The sequence below is a fragment of the Trachinotus anak genome, unplaced genomic scaffold, assembly GCF_046630095.1.
Source record: "Trachinotus anak isolate AG129_WGS33_773 ecotype Australia unplaced genomic scaffold, CSIRO_AGI_Tana_v1 ptg000015l, whole genome shotgun sequence".
NCBI classification, from domain to species: domain Eukaryota; kingdom Metazoa; phylum Chordata; class Actinopteri; order Carangiformes; family Carangidae; genus Trachinotus; species Trachinotus anak.
This window is the reverse complement of record NW_027273866.1, coordinates 2,618,514-2,639,313: the sequence shown is the minus strand read 5'-3', so window position 1 is coordinate 2,639,313 and position 20,800 is coordinate 2,618,514. Positions and strand designations below refer to the sequence as shown.

The 20,800-nt window shown below is 41.8% G+C and overlaps 5 protein-coding genes across 8 annotated transcripts; 2 read left to right on the top strand and 3 right to left on the bottom strand.

Moving 5' to 3' along the window:
• Positions 1-674: 674 nt before the first annotated feature.
• LOC139632881 (olfactomedin-4-like) lies at positions 675-2,584 on the bottom strand. Its single transcript, XM_071498146.1, has 5 exons — positions 2,474-2,584; positions 2,209-2,376; positions 1,911-2,123; positions 1,677-1,818; positions 675-1,593 (listed from the first exon to the last, which is right to left on the bottom strand). Exons 1-5 carry the CDS (start codon positions 2,528-2,530, stop codon positions 800-802), a joined length of 1,374 nt encoding a protein of 457 aa, XP_071354247.1. The 5' UTR covers positions 2,531-2,584; the 3' UTR covers positions 675-799.
• A 1,844-nt stretch (positions 2,585-4,428) lies between these two features.
• On the top strand, positions 4,429-7,229 carry LOC139633031 (probable serine/threonine-protein kinase dyrk1). Its single transcript, XM_071498394.1, has one exon. The coding sequence runs from the start codon at positions 4,537-4,539 to the stop codon at positions 7,099-7,101; it is 2,565 nt and encodes an 854-aa protein (XP_071354495.1). The 5' UTR covers positions 4,429-4,536; the 3' UTR covers positions 7,102-7,229.
• A 1,166-nt stretch (positions 7,230-8,395) lies between these two features.
• On the bottom strand, positions 8,396-10,368 carry LOC139632884 (olfactomedin-4-like). The gene is made up of 5 exons (XM_071498152.1): positions 10,255-10,368; positions 9,980-10,153; positions 9,684-9,896; positions 9,457-9,604; positions 8,396-9,372 (listed from the first exon to the last, which is right to left on the bottom strand). The coding sequence occupies exons 1-5, from the start codon at positions 10,306-10,308 to the stop codon at positions 8,543-8,545; spliced, it is 1,419 nt and encodes a 472-aa protein (XP_071354253.1). The 5' UTR covers positions 10,309-10,368; the 3' UTR covers positions 8,396-8,542.
• A 325-nt stretch (positions 10,369-10,693) lies between these two features.
• On the bottom strand, positions 10,694-14,861 carry LOC139633025 (leucine-rich repeat-containing protein 74A). 2 transcript variants are annotated; one of them, XM_071498377.1, is made up of 13 exons: positions 14,469-14,861; positions 14,051-14,226; positions 13,868-13,975; positions 13,658-13,751; positions 13,420-13,469; positions 13,245-13,326; positions 13,077-13,162; positions 12,808-13,002; positions 12,620-12,715; positions 12,310-12,453; positions 12,049-12,153; positions 11,704-11,789; positions 10,694-11,401 (listed from the first exon to the last, which is right to left on the bottom strand). In XM_071498377.1, exons 1-13 carry the CDS (start codon positions 14,575-14,577, stop codon positions 10,792-10,794), a joined length of 1,941 nt encoding a protein of 646 aa, XP_071354478.1. In that variant the 5' UTR covers positions 14,578-14,861; the 3' UTR covers positions 10,694-10,791. The 2 variants fall into 2 exon arrangements, with proteins under 2 accessions (XP_071354478.1, XP_071354479.1); XM_071498378.1 differs by lacking the exon at positions 14,051-14,226.
• Positions 14,862-14,998: 137 nt separating this feature from the next.
• On the top strand, positions 14,999-19,371 carry angel1 (angel homolog 1 (Drosophila)). 3 transcript variants are annotated; one of them, XM_071498374.1, is made up of 10 exons: positions 14,999-15,117; positions 15,597-16,562; positions 16,691-16,926; positions 17,033-17,102; positions 17,195-17,637; positions 17,834-17,969; positions 18,114-18,224; positions 18,310-18,343; positions 18,441-18,604; positions 18,704-19,371. In XM_071498374.1, the coding sequence occupies exons 1-10, from the start codon at positions 15,051-15,053 to the stop codon at positions 18,862-18,864; spliced, it is 2,388 nt and encodes a 795-aa protein (XP_071354475.1). In that variant the 5' UTR covers positions 14,999-15,050; the 3' UTR covers positions 18,865-19,371. The 3 variants fall into 3 exon arrangements, with proteins under 3 accessions (XP_071354475.1, XP_071354476.1, XP_071354477.1); XM_071498375.1 differs by having other exon boundaries at positions 15,000-15,117; positions 17,834-17,951; XM_071498376.1 differs by lacking the exon at positions 14,999-15,117 and adding an exon at positions 15,184-15,519.
• The last annotated feature ends 1,429 nt before the right edge of the window (positions 19,372-20,800 follow it).

The window sequence follows — 20,800 nt, the reverse complement described above, 5'->3', positions numbered from 1 at the left end:
TGGTTTGGTATTAATCTTAAGCTTTCATTATACCCTGGAGAAAAACTGAAAATTAAATACGAGCCAACATATTCTTGACTCATACTGCTCATATTAATGTGTGGGAAAGCACAGGAGCATTTTTTTTCCCCTTCTCTCTCTGAGTTGTCTGTCAACTCAGTTACACGCAGCAGAGAGCTGTACCTGCAAATTTAGCTCATTTTAATCTTCCCAATGACAGATATGATAATTGATTATGCCTGCTTGCTGCAGCACTTGCACCTTTTGTACTTTAGTATATATGTTCCTTTGATTCTGTTGTAATTATATGGTGTGGACCCATTATTATTATAAATCCTGTTAAACCTACTGCCCAATGGCAAATGTGCACCTTTATTAGATTAACTATATACATTATGTATTTGCCTTACTTGTAAAAAGTAACTTTTCCTATAGCTGGACTTGACTGATCTAAAGCCAAAGACGTGAATTTTGTTTTCTTTTATTTATTGATTGATTTATCTTTTGCATTGGCGCCGGATTGGATTGAACACACTGGATCATATTTTCAGTAATTTACACTTTGTTAATTGTTTTATATGGTTTTCTGGGACTAATGGTACACTTTTGCCCTTATCATATGTATCATTCATTTTGTAATTCATATGCATAAAAACATCAAGGCCATGTCATTGTAATGCTTCAGATTGATTTTATTCAGAAAAAGACAGTTCACAGCTGTATAGAGCTCCAGTGACACAAAGAGGAAATAAAGATAATTTGTATCAATCACAATACAGTAGATCAGAAAGAGGAAGACTCATTCTCTGTTAAACTTCACATTATAGGACACATAGTAGCCATCGTTGTACATGTAGAGCTTCTGATCAGTGGGGTTGTAGTCCAGGTTGGTGTATTTCTCCTGGAACTTCTGGAAGGGAATGTTGAGGTGTCTCTCCTCCTTGGTCTTAGTGTCGAATGCATAATAGATCTCCTCTGTGTTCAGATCCACTGACCTCGTGGCGTACATGACTCCACAGGCCATGAAAGCATTGCCAGCCAGCTGCTTGAACACGCCGGTTTGCAACTCATCCGCAATGCCAAAAGTCTTCTCGTCTATCTTTGCCAGGACTATTTTACCCTTGCTCTCCTCTGAGGCGTACATTACCCACAAGCCATTCTCATCAGCTGCAAAGTCCAGGTTCTGATTGCTTGAGTAACTGTATGAGAAACTTTGACTAGCAGCTGGGATCACTCTGGAGTCATATTTGGAACTGGTCAGATTAAGCTTGGTCATACCGAAAGGTGTGTTGTGCTGGTAATATATGGTGTTGCCGTGAACAATGTAATTGTTACCAGTACCTTCCCACCCACTTGGTATGTCGTGGTGTTTGAATGCAGACCTCAAAATCAGATTGTCATAGTCAGAGTACAAATAGAAGTCATGCACTGAGGGACTGGAATATGCACCATAGAAGTACATTGACTCATAACCTCGAACAGGTTTGGAGTCTTTTCCCCAGCCTCCATACCGGTAACCTGCATTCAAATGAGCATTTAGCTGGAGCACAGTGGGTTTGCTGATGCTCATGATTCCTGTGTGATTGCAGTTGCCTGAAAAAAAAAAAAACAGAAAGATGTTGAAAATGACTGGCAATGTAAACTATTACCCACTGTCTTCTGTCTAGCTGCCTCACCAATATCTGGCTTGAGGAACTCCTGGTCCTTCTGGCACTCCTCCAGCTTCTTCTGCAGTTTAGCAAACTCAAAGCGGATCACCTCCAGGTTGCTCTTGTCATAAGTCTCCAGTTGGTTCACAATGAGCGTCATGTTGCTGATCTGGAAATAAACACACACATTAAACTGAAATCTAATATTCTACTCACGAAAGCCACATTATTTACAAGTAGGTTCACAAATGGCTCTTTCACCTCAGTATACAGACTGTCGAACAAGGGTGAGGAGGAGTTGAGGGAGTCTTTGAGCTGAGACACCAAAGCCTCAAACTCTCTGAGCTCAATCCTGAGCAGCTCAAAGTCCAGTTTGATGTAACTGTCAGGACTGCTCTCCAGCATGGCCACTCTAATGGTCAGGTCACTCAGTTCTTTCAAATAGATCTCCAGTTTACCCTCGTAGCTCACCATCTGAGAGAAAACACACGTCAGCATGAGGATGTTTTATCACAACATATGTTTTCAGTCATCATGCGACTGGTCAGACCTACTGCACCTTGTTTATTTGGATTTCCACTTCCAGGATCAGATCCTTGCTGACTTGTTGCATGTGCTGAACCCGGTCAGCAGGGAATGTGATGTCAGGCAGATACACATGACAAACACACTGACCTGACTCACCCACTGATGCAGTCACATTGCCAGACTCCCAATCCTCCACTGGCTGAAAATTTAGAAGAAAATTACCATAATTAAAGGCAATCCCAATAAATGACCAATACATTTGCATGATTTAGTCAAGGAAAATAAAAGTGACTTACAATCCAGGCCAAAGCAGGATTGAGAACAAGCGGAAGCAGCAGCAGAATTGGCAGCATCGTGTCTCAGTTTACCTCTCAAGTGTCTCCTCGGAGGCTTAGTCAGAGGGTTTATAAAGACAGATCTTATCAGCTCATCACAGACACCTTCTCTCTTCCCATAGTTACTGTTTGAGCTCAACACAAGTACGTGTCATGTTGATTCACAAGTAGTCCATAACAGACATAATCCTTGTTTGCAGACAATAAGCTTAACCAGGTAAGGTCTGATCTGAACACAGGGTGTGGGTGAGAAAAATACCATGTGTGGTCAATTCTAGCAACACCTAGTAAAGTTTATGGCCTGTTCACTGAGGCCTGTGTTTTTTTATGGGAGAGAAGAGGTCGTCATATCCACGGGTAGACACATCGTATTGCACTGCCTCAAGAGTTTAATTTTATTTTATTTCATCAAAATTAAGCAATATTATTTATACTTAATCATACTTAATACATCATACTTGTTTGTATAATTATCACCTCAGAAGTCAGTTTTCATTGTATTTTGAATGAAGGCGTCAGATTGCTTTTTTGCATTGCTTCCTCATCCACATGGTTAATTGCATAATCCTATGCATGTGACTTGGGTGGTGTTTTTGAGCAGCATGGTTCATAAGAAGGAAATGTTGGGCCAAACGAGAACAGCTTTAGAATTAAATGCTGACTCAGACCCCAGGAAATCACCATGTACTGTAGTTTTCTCCCTCTCCTATTGGACTGTATATGCACCTATTGATTAAAAATATCTATGTTCTGTAAAAATATATAATGAATAATGAGGCAAAGGAATTTAGCCATCCTTGATTTTTTTAAACTTTTTTTTCTGTTACATGTAAAAATGTCCTCTGTGAAAAAGGCTTATTGTAGAGCTGCAGTATAAAAAAATGTTTATCATGATGAACAAATAAACAGACACCTGTACAGGGAAGAATCAGCGTGCTCCCTCTGAACTGAAAAAAGAACCCTCAAATGTTGGCAACACATTAATACAAGTGACCCTCACTCACTTTACTGCCTACATTAAGAAGCCAGGAGGAACACACAGAAAGGTGTCCTCTCACTCAGCTGATCCTGAAGCTCAGTGACTTATTCATTTATCCCTATTACACACTATGAACAGTTCAAAGGGATCAAATTGGCACATAAAATCCAAATCAATCAAGTTATTCGCAGTCAAAAAGAAAACTGCAAAAACACAACAGGGTTTGATTCCCTCACTTAGTTCACCAACTATTGTGATAGAATTTCTTCACAAAGGCAACATGACATGTCCAGACGCTGTGCTCCACACAATATGGCTAAACTTCCTACATCTTGGTAGAAAGCATATGTAGAGAAAACACGTGAATCTCCTGATTCATTTTATTGTGCTAAATCACCATTTTGTAGTTTGTGTTTCGTGTTTTGTGTTTCATTTAACTGTTATTTAGTGTATTTGGTATCCTGTGATCAGTTTTGTTGTTTTCCTGTGTGAAATGTAACTATTCAAGAAGAGACAATTTGGCAAAAACGTAAGACTTATGCTAATAAAGGTATTTCTGTGTGTGTGTGTGTGTGTGCGCGCGTACATAGTGAGGACATTTTGGCTGGCCCTCACTTTCTGGCACACCTTTAGAAGGCTTTTAGAGGGTTAAGACTTGGTTTTAGGGTTAGGATAAAAATTCGGTTTAAGTTAGGGTCAGGGTTAGGTATAGACATGCAGTTGGGCTGTTTAAGGTTATAGGGTAAGGGGCTAGGGAATGCATTATGTCAATGAGTGTCCTCACAAAGATAGAAGTATGAGTATGTGTGTGTTCATGTGTGTGTGTGTGTGTGTGTGTGTGGGTGTATGTGTGTGTATTTTAGAATTTAGAACTCTGTTTAGTTTCTAAGTCTGGAACTGAACTATGACATCACAATGATTTCAGAGAACCCCACATACTGAAACCTCTGTCTAAATCTAGTCAGTTGCATTCTGGTTACCTTCAGAGTAAGAAGACAAGTGCATACTGTGTTTGGAAAGTATTTGGAAAGATTTTCTGGCAAAAATGTCCTCCACAACGTCAACTTCAACCTCAAATGGCACGAATGAAAAGGACAAGGAGAAAGCGCCTGCACCATATCAGGTACAGAAGGAGGATGTACTTCACAGTAATACGACCAACTACCTGGTGCTGGACTTTAACGGCGAGGGATGTTTTGGCAAAGTTGCCAAGTGTCTCGACTTAATCACGGGGAAGACGGTGGCCATCAAAATCCACAAAAAGAGTGAAGAACACATCATTCAAAGGGAAGTGGACATGTTAGAAGCAGTCAGGGCTCTTGACCCAGACAAGAAGAATATAGTAAGATTCATGGACCATTTCAGGTTCCATGACCTCTCTTGTCTGGCCTTTGAGATGCTGGACAGGAGTCTCTGGGATTTGATGAAAGAGAGGAAGTTTAAGTCGCTGACTCTCAGTGAAATTCGACCAGTGACCCACCAGCTAATGGTGGCTTTTGAAGCCTTGAAAAATATTGGCATCATCCACACGGACCTCAAACCTGATAATATAATGCTTGTCAATCACAACAATCAGCAATTTAAGATCAAACTGATTGACTTTGGTCTGGCCCTCCCTGTGAGCCAGGTGGAGGATGGGATGATCATACAGCCTCGTGCATACAGAGCTCCGGAAGTAAACTTTGGCCTCCGCTTCTCTGAAGCTGTTGACATGTGGGGAGTGGGCTGTGTTATGGCCTTTACATACTTTGGCATCAATCTCTTCCCTGGCAACTGTGCTTATAATTGGATGAAAGCTATGGTGCACCTGCTGGGTCAGCCCGAAGATCACCAGCTGATTGCTGGAAAAAATACCTGGATGTTTTTCAAATTGGAAACAGACAAAGGCTGGAGACTACGTACACCGGAGGAATACAAGGAGGCAACTGGTGTCAGGTCACACGTTTCGAGGAGGTTTTTTGACTTGGCCAGGAATTTGGAGGATGCTGTGCAGAGATGCCCTGCAAAACAGGATGATCTTGAATATGAAGATAGGATGGCATTTTTAAGCCTCCTGAAAAATTGTCTGCATCTGGATGCTGAACAGAGAATCAGTCCCAGGAAAGCCCTTAAACACCGTTTTCTAACGATGGTTCACCTGGTAGACGAAATGGAAACCAGCTCGTATGCAGACAATGCCCTTCAGTTCATGAATGTTTCCCCTCTGCATCATTTGGACGAATCGGATGATTCTTTCATCAATACTGAAACAAGTTATGACAGTGGCTATAAGGGGTCAGACCCTGTGGCCTATCGTCATGACTGTTCCGACAGTGCTCTCACAAATAACTTTCAGAAAGAGCCATCTACTGCCAGCTCCAATGAAAAAGATTCATTAACTGACAGTTTTGGTGGTGAAGATGCAGACCCTGAGAACTCTAATGCTGAGGATGCCGACATTGAGAGTTCCAGTTGTGAAAATGCACAGAGAGAGAGCGACAAATACTGTGACAGTGAGAGCTCCATTGGTGGTGACTCAAACAATGAGAGCTCCAGTGGTAACGATGCTGATGCTGAGACCTCCATTGAAGATGGTGAATTGCCAGCGATTAGTGTGTCCAATGATGGAGACTCATCCGATGAAGACTCATTCACCCCACACTCCAGTGGTGAATGTGTTATAGTACCAGTATCAAGTGACTCAACTGATCAAAGCTCATTCAGTTTAAATTTCAGTGACAATGATGATATCAAGCCAACTAAGCCATGTTTTTATTTTGACAAAGTTTTAGCCCCCACTGGGTTAGAGAGTGAATCAGCCATTTCCTGTTCCAGAGAAGAAGATTCACTCCTTGAGAATCCCAGTGATCAGCCTCCTTACACAAACAAATCCATCCATGACAATTCAACTGGACCTTCAGCAGTAACACACTTCAATGATGGAGCCAGAGACGTTGCTGCTTCCACTAAAGATGAGTCAGGCACTGCTGGTACTCTCAGTGATGACAATACAAACACTGATTGTTTGCCACTTGCCGCCATTTCTTCAGACGACAGAGCTGCGGCCGCCATTTCTTCAGACGACAGAGCTGCGGCCGCCATTCCTTCAGACGACAGAGCTGTAGCCTCCATTTCTTCAGAAGACAGAGCTGCGGCCGCCATTCCTTCAGACGACAGAGCTGCGGCCGCCATTTCTTCAGACGACAGAGCTGCGGCCTCCATTTCTTCAGACGACAGAGCTGCGGCCGCCATTTCTTCAGACGACAGAGCTGCGGCCTCCATTTCTTCAGACGACAGAGCTGTGGCCGCCATTTCTTCAGACGACAGAGCTGCGGCCGCCATTTCTTCAGACGACAGAGCTGTAGCCTCCATTTCTTCAGAAGACAGAGCTGCAGCCTCCATTCCCTCAAAAGATGGAGCTGCAGTCTCCATTTTCTCAAAAGACAGAACTACAGCCACCATTAGACCCACTGATGCTGGTGATATAAAGACTGGCCCTGGTGGAGCACGCCGGAAGAATCTGCTTCAAAGGACCGGCAAATTCTTCCGCAGACTAAAAGAGAGAATGGTTTCCATTTTTAAATGTCAATGTATCACCGCACAGGAAGACGTTCCTGGGCCTGCAGGTTGAACCAGAACTCTGTACTGTGAATGTATGATTTATTTTCCTTTTTCCTTTTCCCTTATTCCATGTATTTCATTTCATTTCATTTCATTTCTTGAGAATTATTGCTATTAAAAATGATTAAATTAATTGATTTGTGGAATTTGTGGAAGACAGATAAAACTACATTTTTAAGTTGTAATAATTAATTTGTAATAAGGGTTTGCACTGGAGGGTTTGAACTTGAGTTATGTTGTAACTGAATTGCACAAGTTTCAAAGTAGCACTGCTGCACTGTTTAGCATCTTTACTTTGTCTATGAGAAAATAATCTTAAACCAGAGGAATTTATCATGGCCAACTATCATTGATCCTACCCTATGGTGCTGCTGAGTGGGGGTGAAAACCCTGCTGTTGTGCATTTACAAAATGATTCTGAAAGTTTGTCTTAATAATAATAATAATAATACTTTATTTATATAGCACTTTTCAGTACAAGTAACAAAGTGCTTCACGTGTCAAATATAAGACATCCAAACAAATCAACTAAGACATCCAACAAATCAAATAGAATATCCAAACAAATCAAGGTGAAGTATAAATGAAATTTAAAAGACATCATGCAATAAAAACTGAACTTATTTGGCTGTAGCTAACAATTGAGTCTACAAATTAAGCCCCCAATTCATGTGCAGGTTTTCAGTTTTAAGTTACATTCTTAAATATTTAATCAGCTTTCAATCATATCTTACGGTCATCAATAATAGATTTGGTCAGCTGTCATGGAGATAGCTTAGTTGTCAGAGTAGAAAGACTAATAGCTAAATCTAAACAGAATGCACAATACCAGTAGCTTGTCTCACTTAATGCAGCATTAAGCTGGTCACTTTGGGAAATCATCACTGTGGCTGCAGACTGATAATGAGTCTGTGGTTTGTCAGAAAAACTGAAAACCACTAAGAGAGCAAAACTCATTTACTGAACATGCAACCTGGATTTTGGGATCAAATCTAAATATCTTTTAGTGTCACACTGTATATATGATTAAAATGCTCATTTCATAGTGGAAATAAATCCCTCCTTTTGTATAGATGTTTATGGATGTTATATTTAATTTCTAGGTCACTTAAAAAGACAAATAGGCCTTTAAAGTTTATTGTTCCATTATAACATAATACTGTATAATGTGACTACTACTCCTCTTGTCTATTTTCTATTAACAAATTTAATCCATTTTTGATGGAGATACTGTCATTTTCAGTAATCAGCAAAAAAAATAAATATTCATGAGCATTTCCACAAGAACAGACCTGACACTTGTGTAATGCTTGAGATTATTTATGTATTTATTAGCATTTAAGAAGAAGGATAAACAATGCACTACACCAACTACAGGAAAAAAGTGAGAGATAGGCAACAATGATTGTTTCATTTATAAGTTGCTATACTTCAGTAAATCACATAATGATTTAGGTCAGGAGAAATGGTGGCTCCACAGTGGCTTTAGTTGTGTGGTTAAACCACAGATGATAGTTAACATAGTAGCCATCATTGTACATGTAGAGCTTCTGGTCAGTGGGATTGTAGTCCAGGTTGGAATACTTTTCCTGGAACCTCTCAAAGAGAACACTGATGTAGGTCTCTTGTTTGGTTTTTGTGTCGTACTTGTAAAAGATTTCTTCATTTTGGATATCGACTGTCCTGACTGCATACAGAACGCCACACACCATAAAGGCGTTGCTCAGTCCTGGTTTGTAGACACTAGTCTGCCATTCCTCCTCAATACCAAAAGAGGGCTCATCTATTTTAGCAATCACCATCCGACCAATGGACTCCTCTGTAGCATAGGTCACCCACAAGCCGGTCTCATCAGCAGCAAAGTCAAAGTTTTGATTGGGGGAGTGAGCGTAGGAAAATCGGGTGCTAGCCCTGGGAATCACCCTGGACTCATATTTCATGGTGGTGAAATTCAGTTTAGCCAACCCAAATGGACTGTTAATCTGATAATACAGGGTATTGTCACGGATGATGAAATTGTTCCCTCTTCCAGTCCAGCTGCTGTGTAAGTTGTGATGCTGGAAGTGGTTTCTCAAAATGAGATTCTTGTAGTTAGTGTAAAACCTAATGTCATAGATGGAGCTACTAGAGTACCCAGAGTACCAGTACATAGATTCTCTGTCAGGAACAGGTTTTGAATCTTTCCCCCAGCCTCCGAATTTGTAGCCAGCGTTTAGATGGGCATTCAGTTGGCTCACAATGGGCTTGCTGACCTTGACGATACCAGTGTGTGCACAGGACCCTGCAGAGAGAGAGAGGAAAATGCATTGAACGAGTTCAAAGACTGCTTCGATTTCGATGTGTGTGGTAGTGTGAATGAGCTTACCAATGTTGGGATTGAAGAGCTCCTGGTGGCGTCTCTCGCACTCCTCTAGTTGCAGCTGCACCTTGATGTATTCTCGGCGGGTCAGAAGGACCACATTCTTGTCGTAGGTCTTCTCCAGCCTATTCAAGGTCTCCTCCATGGATGAGATCTGAAAGATAACAAATGGTTTGTCAGCATTATGCCTGTTGATGCACTGACCACCATCGTCAGTACTTACAGTACGGTACCTGTACATGCAGAGACTCAAAGACGGTGGTAGAGCCTCTGATGGAAAGCTGCAGTTCTTTAATCAGAGCTTCCACTTGTTTAATCTCAACCTTTATCTCATCAATGTCAGCATCATTGTAGCCATCAGGGTTCTTCTCAATTTTTTCAATTTCCACTGTCATCTTTATTATTTTTTCTGCATATGCTGTCAGCTTGGTCTCATAGTCTTCCAGCTGAAATCAGGAAGAAAAAACATTTTGGACTTTTTCTTATTTGAATTATGTCATTACTTATTGCACGTGCTTCCAAAATATACCTTGCCCATCTCCAGCTCCAGTCTGTAAGAGATCTCCTCAGCTGTCTGCTCAACCCCCACCAGGTCTTTTATAGGAAAAGTCGAACTAGGAAGGAAGGCATCACAGGTACATCCATCACCGCTTCCACCCCCTGTCTCATTCCTTGCACTCCCCTCTCTCCACAGGCCGACACGCTGAGAAGAAGAGAACATACTGTAAATAAGCTTACCTTTATTGTGGTTAGAGCATCAAAGAGTAAAGATGAATCGGTTGATCTAAGTCATGCCATACATACCCCCCAGGCCAGCGTGCAGCTCAGTAGTGCAAAGAAATACAAAGTGCCAGTCATTCTGGTGCAGTCAGAGTGCTTATGATTGAGACAGTTGAATCGTCAAGGCTTATATAGCCAGTTTCAACATCCTGTAGTTCACAGCACCTGTCCTGGTTCACAGCATTATTAGCACAAGACATAAGCCAAGGTACAACACTTTATGTTATCTTAAGCAAACATAAATAATTTACTCAGATGTTTCCACACTAATGTTTGGGTGTGCATCAGATTCACTGATGGGTGGGTCAACCATCTGATCAGTTCCCAAGTGTTATGAAATGTTTTGTTTCCTCAGATGGTCTGATCTGATTCAGCAGAAAACTGAATGAAATATTGATTGAGAGATGGCCTACTTGCTGCATGGATGCATTTTTTTAGAGATTAGAAACAAGATAAATAATGAAAATCAATCTTTATTTGATAATTGTGAGTAACAGAGAAGCCAGTGACAACAGGCAAAAAGAATCATAACATTTCATAGCATTATACAGAGTTTGACAGTCACTTGACAGTTTGTGAAGGATTCTTTGAGCCCTTCTCAATGTGTTTCTTAGTTTTCTTTTTCTTCACTTTCTTTGTTTTGGCTTTAACCTGTGGCTGCTTGGAATTGAGAGCAGGCCTGGACCTGGTCAGGTGGTTAGCAGTGGGGCTCAGCTTGCTGTGGCCCATCTCTGGATCAGAGCGTATACCCTGAGCAGAGATGGACTTTCCCGGGGCAGAGCGAGGGGAGTCATCCAGCAGGTTGGGTTGGGAGTAGGAGCGCATTGCCAGAGAACTGGTTGGACGGTAAGACGTGCTGCCTCCTAACATGGGCAGGTGGACATGCTCGTTGCTTAGGTTAGTGACAGAATAACGACTGCTGTTCGACATGACAATGTGGTGCCATGAGCTGAGAGGGGTGGCAGAAAACTGCTGCGGACCACTTGAGTCATCTTTTGCACCTCCTGGAGATATGACCATGGAGCTGTGAGGTGTAACCGCCTCCACGGCGCTCTGGAAAGTCTTGAGTATACGGTCGCTCTTCTGCTTCTCTTTCTTCTGACGGGACTCTACCTTCCTCAGCTGGCGGCGGTGATCTCTCATCATCTGTTTCCTTGTATCTGCCAACCCCCTACACAGAAACATCAGACAATATTTGCTTTGTTGAGCCAAACCTTAAGACTGCAACCAATGCACTACATGGCCCTTTTTGTGGCATGTATAAACATCACGTCTTTATAACATCATCCAAAGTGAAGATCTGGACAAATTCCCAGATCATAACTAAAACAACTATGCCATTGCTGAAACAATGATAAAACAAGCAACTGTGAAAATTCACAGCAGCGTTGTTAGCACATTTTCCAACAATAAACCAGGCCGACTCTGTGACACAATTTAGAGGCCCCATAATCAAACACTAGATGTGCTCACCTGTAGTCTACCATTCCTGTCCTGTCACGATCAAGTCTCTGAATCAGCTCCTCAATCTGGTATCGATCCAAAGGAATGCTTGAGTGCTATCATGGTTTTACACAACAAAAAAGACAGAGTCAGAGTTTCTACTTTTTCATACAATGCATCAGTGAAGTACCTTACTGCATGATTCATTATGTACTTTATGTCAGTTACGATCAGCATCAGGAAACAGTTGTGAATAGGACAGGAAGAGACCTCATCATGGATGATTTCAGAGGACAGTCTCACTGTATTCTGAGTTTGTCCTGCAAATGTCACTGGCCCTACCCAGTTAATAAAAATCAATATTTATTCAGGAACCTGAACAGCCTTCCTAAAGTCAGTGACAGGGACTCGCATGGTGCCATCTTTGTCAATGTTCCGAAAGAAATCCCATAGACGAAGCTTGCGGTGATCCAGATAATCCTTTTAAAAAAGGGATAATGTGTTTTGATAATTATTAAATACACAAAGAACCATTATACATGAATGTGAGACTACATTTTAATACAAAATGATGGAATGTGGCAATTTATTTCAGATTTTTAGGACCCCTAATTCTCATTAGGTGATTTAACAGACCTGAATGACTTTCATGGGATCGACACGTTTTGGTGGCTTCTTTGCAATGAAGCCCCCCACCCCTCCATACTGTACATCCAGCCCAGGATGTTCCTGACACGTCAGCTCCAACAGATGCACAAAGTTCTCATTTACCAGTACATTCTGCTTAGGAAGAAGGTGAAAAAAGAAACAATGCAGTTTTTTCTTGATTAAAACAGGCACCAAACTCAACTGTGTCAACAGCTAAAGTGATTTGTTTTAAATGTGATCAGATTGCATAACAGGGTAATCAAATCAGGATGCAAACAGTGCCACAGCAGTCACTCACACACATATTTATCTCCTCCAAAGCAGTTTTAGGCGTGTTCTTCACCACGTTCACCAAGGCAAGTGCTCCCTCTACTGTAATAGAGTTGTATGCCAGCTACAGGAGTATAAGAATAGAGCATCGCCTTACAATTTAACTGCAGCCATACTGATGATGTGTGCTGGCTTAATACAGCTTTGCCCACCCACCAGTAGGACTCGAAGTGTGTCGTTGAACTCAAGACCTCTGCACAGCAGGCTGACACCCTCATTGGTGAGGCGGTTGTTGTTGAGGTTGAGATGCACCAGAGTGTTGTTGAATTTTAGGGCCTCTCCCATGGCCAGGGCGCCCTCATTCCCAAATCCATTCCATGATAAGTCAAGATGTTTTAACATCATATTCACCTAAATATGGAAAATGTACAGTAAATGTTATCAAATGTTGTATACAAAGTCAATGATCAAATTAATTTCCATACCTTGAGTCCAGCAGAAAAAGCTACAGCCCCTTTCATTCTAAGATGATTCCAGCTAAGGTCCAGCACCTCCAGACCTTCATTATTTGCTGTACAAAAGTATGGTAAAATCAGAGAAAAAATATAGATCTCACATCGATAAGATATTACGACTGGTGAATTTATCCATACCCAACAATTGTCCCAAATGTTCACCTCCTTTTCCACAAAACTCATTATGGCTCAGGTCAAGTTCCTTAATTCTGGAATTGCTCTAAGTGTTAAAAAAAATAGTGGCAATATGATAATTCAAAAAATAAGCAAATAAGCCACTGGGGCTTTGTTTAATTCTCCTTTAACAACTTACCGAGAAGGAATCTGCAAAATATTTAGCATCATCATCAGTAAATCCATTTCCTGTTGGGAAAATATTAGTTTAAATCTATAAATGATGACGAATAACAATAAACGTATTCCTGTCACTGTTAAATTTACTGATCTACTAAGAGATATTTACCCAATTTGAGTGGGTAATTGAAACTGAATTCAAGGTGTCACTCCCAGCTAATATCACCGCAGTTAAATGCTGTTAATGTGCACATTACCTGAAAGTTTAATAGACTTTAATGAAATGTTGTCCAGTAACATTTTAGCCACATACTCAGCTCCTGCAGACCGCAGATAATTGTTGGACAAATCCTGAAAGCAAAACAGATGCTGTTACAGTACATTTTATACTCCACTGTGAAAGTCAAATAAAATATCACCTGAAAAGCACTTGTGCCCTCTGGTGGTGGGTTTGCAGTCCTACATACCAGATGCTGAATGGTGAAATTAGCCCTCAACATCTCCACAAGGTATTTGGTTCCTTCAGCTTGGATGTGATTGTCTGCCAGTTCCAGGATGTTGATATGCATATCAGTCTAAATACAAAGAGCTTATCAGAAATTTTCTATTTCAAAGTCAAACCCAATAACATGCCTGCATTTTAAACATACCACTAAAGCAATAGCAAGTGCCTTGCATCCCAAAGGCCCAAGTCCATGGTGGGTGAGGGTCATTGTTGTAGAGTCGAAGTTTTGTATAAAGTAGGAGACTGGCACTACACCCACTAGTTTGCAGGCCTGCAGGTACACTTCAGCTACAGACACCTCCTTATTGCTCTCCTCTTTTTCTGGAAACGAGTAACCCCATACAGTATGAGTATCATTCATACTTGCCTATACCTAGAGTACTGAGCTTACAGCAGCAATTCACACAAGCCATTTAATTCCATTGTTTTCTTTTTGTGTCATTGGAATGAATTTACTGTGTATATGTGCTGTATGTTGTATTTTACTTTACAGCTTTACAGTAAGGGCAGTATTTAGCCAACAACACCAAAAATGAATGTAAGAATTAGTCTAATGTACTTACCATCCGACTCCAAGTCTGTGTCAAACTCGTCTTCCTCGCCTTGGGGTTGAGTTGGAGATGGACAATCATCATCTTTTAAGCAGAGGGACTCAAAAGATAGTGTGGACATTGCAGTCTGCAGTCAGAGCTTATGTCCTGTCTGAAACCATTTCCTAGACATAAAGGGAAGTCTTTGGGTATTTGCCCTTTTATTCCTGGTTGTTATGTATGGGCTGGTGCTGTGAAATGAAATAGGCCTGTGCTGTCCAGTGGGTAATTCTACCCCTCAGGTAACGTGTCATGTGTAGTGACATTAATAATTTATGCCTCAGTGTGGTTACCATCCTTACATACTGTAAGAACAGCACAGCACAGTGTGTGAAATGATATGGTTTGGAGTAAAATAGTGTTTGATTGAATGTTGTGCGTTTTCATATAATCTAATTTCATAGAATGCCATATGTCTTAACCACATTAATACACATTTAATACAACAAACACCTCCATGATAAAACCACACGAGTGACATTTTACTTGTGACCCCTAACCTCTCACTCCACCAACAACCCCGGAACGCGCATGCGCTGAAGTCAGTTGGGAAACATGATTGGCAGCCTGTTATTTTACGTGCTATACCCATTATCACGCTACCTGACTGCTCGGCGCTCAGGTAAATCTCGCAGCACTCTCACAAAGCTATACTTGTTTTCAAAGTGCCATTGTTAGGGTCAGGTGCGTACGTTTCCCCGGAGCACCCGCTAGGAGCTAACAGTTGCTATCGTTAAGTTTAGTTCGTTGTTAGCGCTTAGCAGCTCTTGACATTTGTCGGCGGTGTTGAGTTAAACTTGTATTTAATATTTCAGGCTCGGTTTGACCCATTTCTTGTGGTTTCCCAGTTTGTGGTGACGCTAACAGTTTGTCCTTTACGAAAACGGGAGCGCACAGCGTTTCCTGTTTTTGCAGCTTAGCTAACTGTAGCTCAGGGCAACTTGCGTTTGCTTTCACCTGTTCCTGAACTTTTGACGCCACCACGTTGGATTGTTTTGGTGGCGTAATTTAGGCCTGTGTTTTGGTAAAGACAGAAGCTCAGTAAGTTTTAGTTAAGCATGAATGCATCACTGTTTTTCTCACACTAATCTTGTTTTACAGAGGCCACAAAGAAGGGTCTCCCTCCTGCAGTGGTTAATGGCAAGGCAGTGTGGGATGGTGGTGTTGTCGAGTCGGAGACAAACCCGCTGGACAAGTGGCTCAGCCCAAGCAGTGCGACCAAGGGAGAAACGAAAGAAAGGATGAAAGAGCAAAGCTTAGAAAAAGAAGTTGGTGCAAGAATCGACACAGACAAAGAGCAGCTGATGGCTGTCCTGCGAGAAGAAACAATGAATGAGTCTATAAAGATGAGAGTGATGCAACATGACAAAGTGGAGGTTCCCAAGCAAGAGGATATCTCTATGGAGCTGCATAGGAAACAAAATAGAGAGTTTATCAGTCCAGAGCAAGCGCTTGGGGCACAGTTAAAGTGCCAGCAGACAGATGACAGCATACAAGGAACTGCCTATCCAGTACAAGAACAAATACAGATACACACCTTGGAGTCAGTAACTCCAGCTGAAGATGGCACACAAGAAACTACCTTTCCTGCAGAGGTAGAAATACAGATACAAAGCTTGGGGGAGTCAGTAACTCCAGCTGAGGGCAGCACACAAGAAACTACCTGTTCAACAGAGGTACAAATGCAAAGCTTGGGAGAGTCACTAATTCCAGGTGAAGACAACATGCAAGAAATTACCTGTCTAGTACACAGACAAATGCAGATACCAAGCATGGAAGAGTCTGTTACTCCACCTGAAACTGTCTCCAAAATAACTGAGTGCTGGGATGAATACTTAGCTCCCACTGCTGATGAATGGCATGGTGGGGCAAGCAGTTCCAAGCTGGTATTTACTTCTCTTCTCTCTAACACTCAAACCCACCTTAAATTCAGTGGGCAGCATGATACGCAAACTGGCTGGCACTTCCCTGCAGGACCTGGCTTGGCAGAAGAAGTGCAATGCCCACTGTGGGAATTTCCCACTGTGAGCTATTACCCTCCAATAGAACCAACAGTGCCCTTTGAAGGTCAGAGTCAAACCTTTTTCCAAATTGTATTATTTCCACTGTAGTGGCATTTGTCTATGCTCATGAGCAGTTTAACATCCAGCTGTTACTTGCACAGACTTGAATGTATGTGCTTGTCTTCCACCCAGTGATGTGGAGAGTATGGGAGGAGGTAGATGAGAGTACCACTGCAGCAGAACCTGCCCTGATACCCTTCCCATTCACAAAGGCCTCAATGGACTTCACTGTTATGTCCTACAACATTCTTGCTCAAGATTTGCTGGAGGCCAACCAGGACCTGTACATACACTGTCCTCTGGAGGTGCTGGACTGGAGCCACCGCTGCAACCTACTCTTAGAGGAAATACTGAAATGGGCACCAGATGTGAGTCAAATGCAACTTTTTTTCTCAAATTTAATGTAGCTACATTTTAATTTAATCTTTAGGCTAAGTGTCCACTAATTATTGGTGTGTGTGCTGTTGTGTGTAGATTCTCTGTCTCCAAGAGGTTCAGGAGAACCACTACAATGAACAGCTGTGTCCAGTCCTGTCTCAGATGGGTAGGTCACCTGAGACAAAACAGTGGAATAATCATGTTGGGCGATGTTGTGATGAAGACATCACATATTTTGACTTCATGTTGTTGCTCCAGGCTACACCTGTGTGTACAAGCAGCGTACGGGGACCAAGACAGACGGCTGTGCTACATGTTATCGAAACAGTTGCTTTGCTGAGGTATCAGTAACTCCAGTGGAGTACTTCAGACCAGAGACTGAGCTGTTGGACCGGCACAATGTGGGCGTTGTTTTGCTGCTTCGGCCAGTGGTCATCCAGGGATCCGAAGCCAAGCCGAAGGGCCCACTCCTCTGCGTGGCCAACACCCACCTGCTCTTCAACCCTAGGAGAGGTGACGTGAAGCTGGCTCAGTTAGCCATAATGCTGGCAGAGATCGACAGAATGGTCAAGTCCTCTAAGGCCAAAGGTGAAAACTGTAACGTTATACTGTGTGGAGACTTTAACTCTGTCCCACACATGCCTCTGTACCAGCTGATCACCAAAGGAGAGCTCTACTTCCAGGGTCTACCAGCATGGACGGTGAGACGGAAACACTGCATATGTAATGCTATAATCAATGTCTGGCATACTAACTGACAAACATTGAACTGCTCCCACATCACTTTCTGTGGACCTGTTTGGAATAGATGTATTAAGCTCTTTGTTTCAAGTTTTCTGTCATGGTGCTTGCAACAGTTACCTCTGTAACCATGTATGTATTCACCATGCCCTACAGATATCTGGTCAAGAGGACCTGTCCTACAAAACCAATTGTCACAGGCTGTTTGCTCCACTGTGGCCCAGCTGTCTGGGCATCACAGACAACTGCCAGTATGCTACTGATGTGTTTGAGAGTAAGAGTCAGACATCAGGTTAAGTTCTTATTTTAGTAATCTTGACCCATGGAGTGAATTACAGTCTTTTTTGTTTTATTTCCTCTCTCTCTCTCTGTGTCTCTGTCTCTGTCTCTGTCTCTATTAATATCTTAATATCTTACGTTTGTTCCTCTTGAATAGGGAAAGGTCAGTACAGCCATGACTTCATGCTACGGCTGCGCTATTGTCCAGCTGCATGTATCCGTCCGGTGGACCTGAACCTGATCCCAGGCGTGACTGACAACACACCAGGTAAAGTTGTACCATTCTTCCATTAAAAACAAAACTGATTTCCTTACTGTATTGTGTTAAATGTGTGTCTTCTTATTGTGCACAGATACTTCAAGGGGACATCAGCCTTTGGAGAAAAGGTCAGTTTCCCTGTCATGATGCAATTTGATGAATCAACTGTGTTACTGCTTCTTACTGCTTTCATACCATGTGATATTACTCAATTTTGTGTCACAGGTTCAGGCACACTATCCGTCATCACTTAGACTTGGAGTCGGTGTATAAACATATTCTCCCAGGCTCTGGCAGCTCCGAAGTCACAACCCTGCACTCTGAAGTGGGAGCCACTGTTGACTACATCTTCTACTCTCCAAGACGCACCTCACCCTCTGATCAAAACGGTATGGGGACAGGTCACGAAGCAGGAAAGAATTTGACATGTTGCAGCTCTAAATGAATTATGTGCTAAATAATGTTTCTGTTTGTTTTCTTTTCCTTAGCTGGTGGTGACTTTGTGAGAGAGGGTCTGAAGTTGATTGGTAGTCTCTCCCTCCTATCGGAAGATGTCTTATGGTCAATGAAAGGCCTTCCCAATCACATGTTCCCCTCTGATCATCTCAGTCTTGTAGCCAAATTCCAACTGGACCTGAATGCTGCATGATAGGAAAGACTGCAGGTTAACTAAATCACATGAACTTCAGATTATAAGCATATTTCTGTTCAAATGATTCAGGTCTTGCTCTGCACACATTTGGTTTTTGTTTTTATTATTATAAACACCATTACTTGTGGTTCAATATTGGCAACAGAGGATCATAGTGTTCTAACTGAATTGAAGTTTGTATTTTTGTTCAAAAGTGCCAGGAAAAAATAATGAATGCCAACATTGAGTCTCTTTCCACATGTTTTTCATCAGATAAACCATGAGCCATCAGTGAGATATGAAAAATTTTATTAGTGGGGATGTAATAGTTCATTTAAAAATGAAGGCAGTGATTGCTTTCTTTCTAGCGTGATAATACACTGATCTGTTCATTTTGTCGATAACTGCTGTCACATTTTAATTTATTTTACACCTAATTTTGGAGCGAGAATAAAACTTCTCTAATTATAAGTCAGTTCTATTTTTTCAGATGGTTAAAAATATTGAATAAATATTTTTCATGAATTTGTGCCTGCTTCATGATTTTTGATCTTTAACTCATCACAGATATTACATGCGTACCTCAAAGCTTGAAATAAGAATTTCTTGTTCCTTTCTGGATTTATGATGTAGCAATGTTAAATGCATCCACTAGCATTAAATCTTTCAGTCGGTGTCGGGCTCCCTGTGTATCCTGTGCTGAGGTTAAGACCTGAATGTCAGTTCTGCCCCTCCCATCCTACTACACTGAACCACTCAGTTTGTTCGGGTGAAGATGTCTGTGTGTGTGTGTGTGTCTGGTTGATGCATGAATGAATAATTTATGTAGATAGTTGAGTGCTCATGCATGAGGGGAGCTCAGTGAGGGAGCTTTGTCTTATGCATTGGCTATAGAACGTCTGTGAAGTTGTTTCCCATCAGCAGGACGTCTCCTCGCTCATTCTCATCAGTGCACTATGTAAAATATCTTGCCTTATAATACAATCATCCATGAGCACAACTATTTAATGCACAGCAGAATCAGATTCTGTGTTTTTATTTCCCCTGTGGCATTAAATGCATGTAAGTGAACAAAATAGGTCAGTAGGTTTTCTTTCCAAGTAGGTCATTATGCCTTCTGTTTCTACATCTTACAAACACTGGTGGACATGGTGTTTGACATCTGGAATCCACAGAAGGGAGGGTAGGGATCTGTTTATCTTTCTCATGACTTCTATCTCTTCGTAATTCACCAAGAACTTCAGGACAGACCACCACAACATGAACAAACCCGTGTTTTCAGGAGCACACTTGCATAAATATCACCACTCTCTCATGTGGTACACTGTAACAGAGTATTTTACGTTACATGCAGCCATAACCCTCTCAGAGCTACGTTACCGGCCTATACATCAAAGTGGCTCCTTGCTGACTGGTTTTCATTGAATGCAGCAGCCATTAAACCTTATTAGCTGATTGCTGTGCTGCAGGCAGGGCGGACATGGGGATCCATTAAACAGCAGGATCCCTGATCATGAGAGCAAAGCACACGCTGCCAGCGTCCTACCACAAGTATTCATACGTGTTAAGCAAACACTGGCAACACCAAGACAACATGAAAGATGGAAAAATAATGTTACCATGTTATTTTTGTCAGCTTAGGTTTTCCATTTTGAAACTTAAGCTTGAGCAATATTCTGAGATCTAAAACAGGTTGAAAGTGTCTCACTTAGCCTAAGTGATTCACTGAAGCCTACGCTTCCCTTTTATAGAGTTGTTGGCATTCAGTTTCCTTTGTGTAAACCTAACATGGGTAGTGTCTGGAGATCTCTTCAGTCGGCTCTCGTCATCATTTGCGTTGGTGCCAAAAGCCGCCCTTCAGCTGAGGACACCCTGTGCTCATTTTGAACTATTGGTCGACAGAGAACTGGCAGTGTTCCCTGCCTGCCACCTAAACAACTGAGTACAGCATACC

Excerpts from the sequence above, each read along its gene's own strand:
- angel1 (XM_071498374.1), top strand. The coding sequence starts at position 15,051 with ATGATTGGCAGCCTGTTATTTTACGTGCTATACCCATTATCACGCTAC. Across the intron at positions 16,563-16,690 it reads ACCAACAGTGCCCTTTGAAG|TGATGTGGAGAGTATGGGAG; the intron begins GTCAGAGTCAAA and ends TCTTCCACCCAG. Across the intron at positions 18,605-18,703 it reads CTCACCCTCTGATCAAAACG|CTGGTGGTGACTTTGTGAGA; the intron begins GTATGGGGACAG and ends TCTTTTCCTTAG.
- LOC139633031 (XM_071498394.1), top strand. The coding sequence starts at position 4,537 with ATGTCCTCCACAACGTCAACTTCAACCTCAAATGGCACGAATGAAAAG.
- LOC139633025 (XM_071498377.1), bottom strand. The coding sequence starts at position 14,577 with ATGTCCACACTATCTTTTGAGTCCCTCTGCTTAAAAGATGATGATTGT. Across the intron at positions 14,227-14,468 it reads CACAGACTTGGAGTCGGATG|AAAAAGAGGAGAGCAATAAG; the intron begins GTAAGTACATTA and ends ACTCGTTTCCAG. Across the intron at positions 12,454-12,619 it reads TGGAGGAGATAAATATGTGT|AATGTACTGGTAAATGAGAA; the intron begins GTGAGTGACTGC and ends CTTCCTAAGCAG.
- LOC139632884 (XM_071498152.1), bottom strand. The coding sequence starts at position 10,308 with ATGACTGGCACTTTGTATTTCTTTGCACTACTGAGCTGCACGCTGGCC. Across the intron at positions 10,154-10,254 it reads GCTGCACGCTGGCCTGGGGG|CGTGTCGGCCTGTGGAGAGA; the intron begins GTATGTATGGCA and ends TCTTCTTCTCAG. Across the intron at positions 9,605-9,683 it reads TTGAGTCTCTGCATGTACAG|ATCTCATCCATGGAGGAGAC; the intron begins GTACCGTACTGT and ends GTTATCTTTCAG.
- LOC139632881 (XM_071498146.1), bottom strand. The coding sequence starts at position 2,530 with ATGCTGCCAATTCTGCTGCTGCTTCCGCTTGTTCTCAATCCTGCTTTG. Across the intron at positions 2,377-2,473 it reads ATCCTGCTTTGGCCTGGATT|CCAGTGGAGGATTGGGAGTC; the intron begins GTAAGTCACTTT and ends CTAAATTTTCAG. Across the intron at positions 2,124-2,208 it reads TGGAAATCCAAATAAACAAG|ATGGTGAGCTACGAGGGTAA; the intron begins GTGCAGTAGGTC and ends GTTTTCTCTCAG.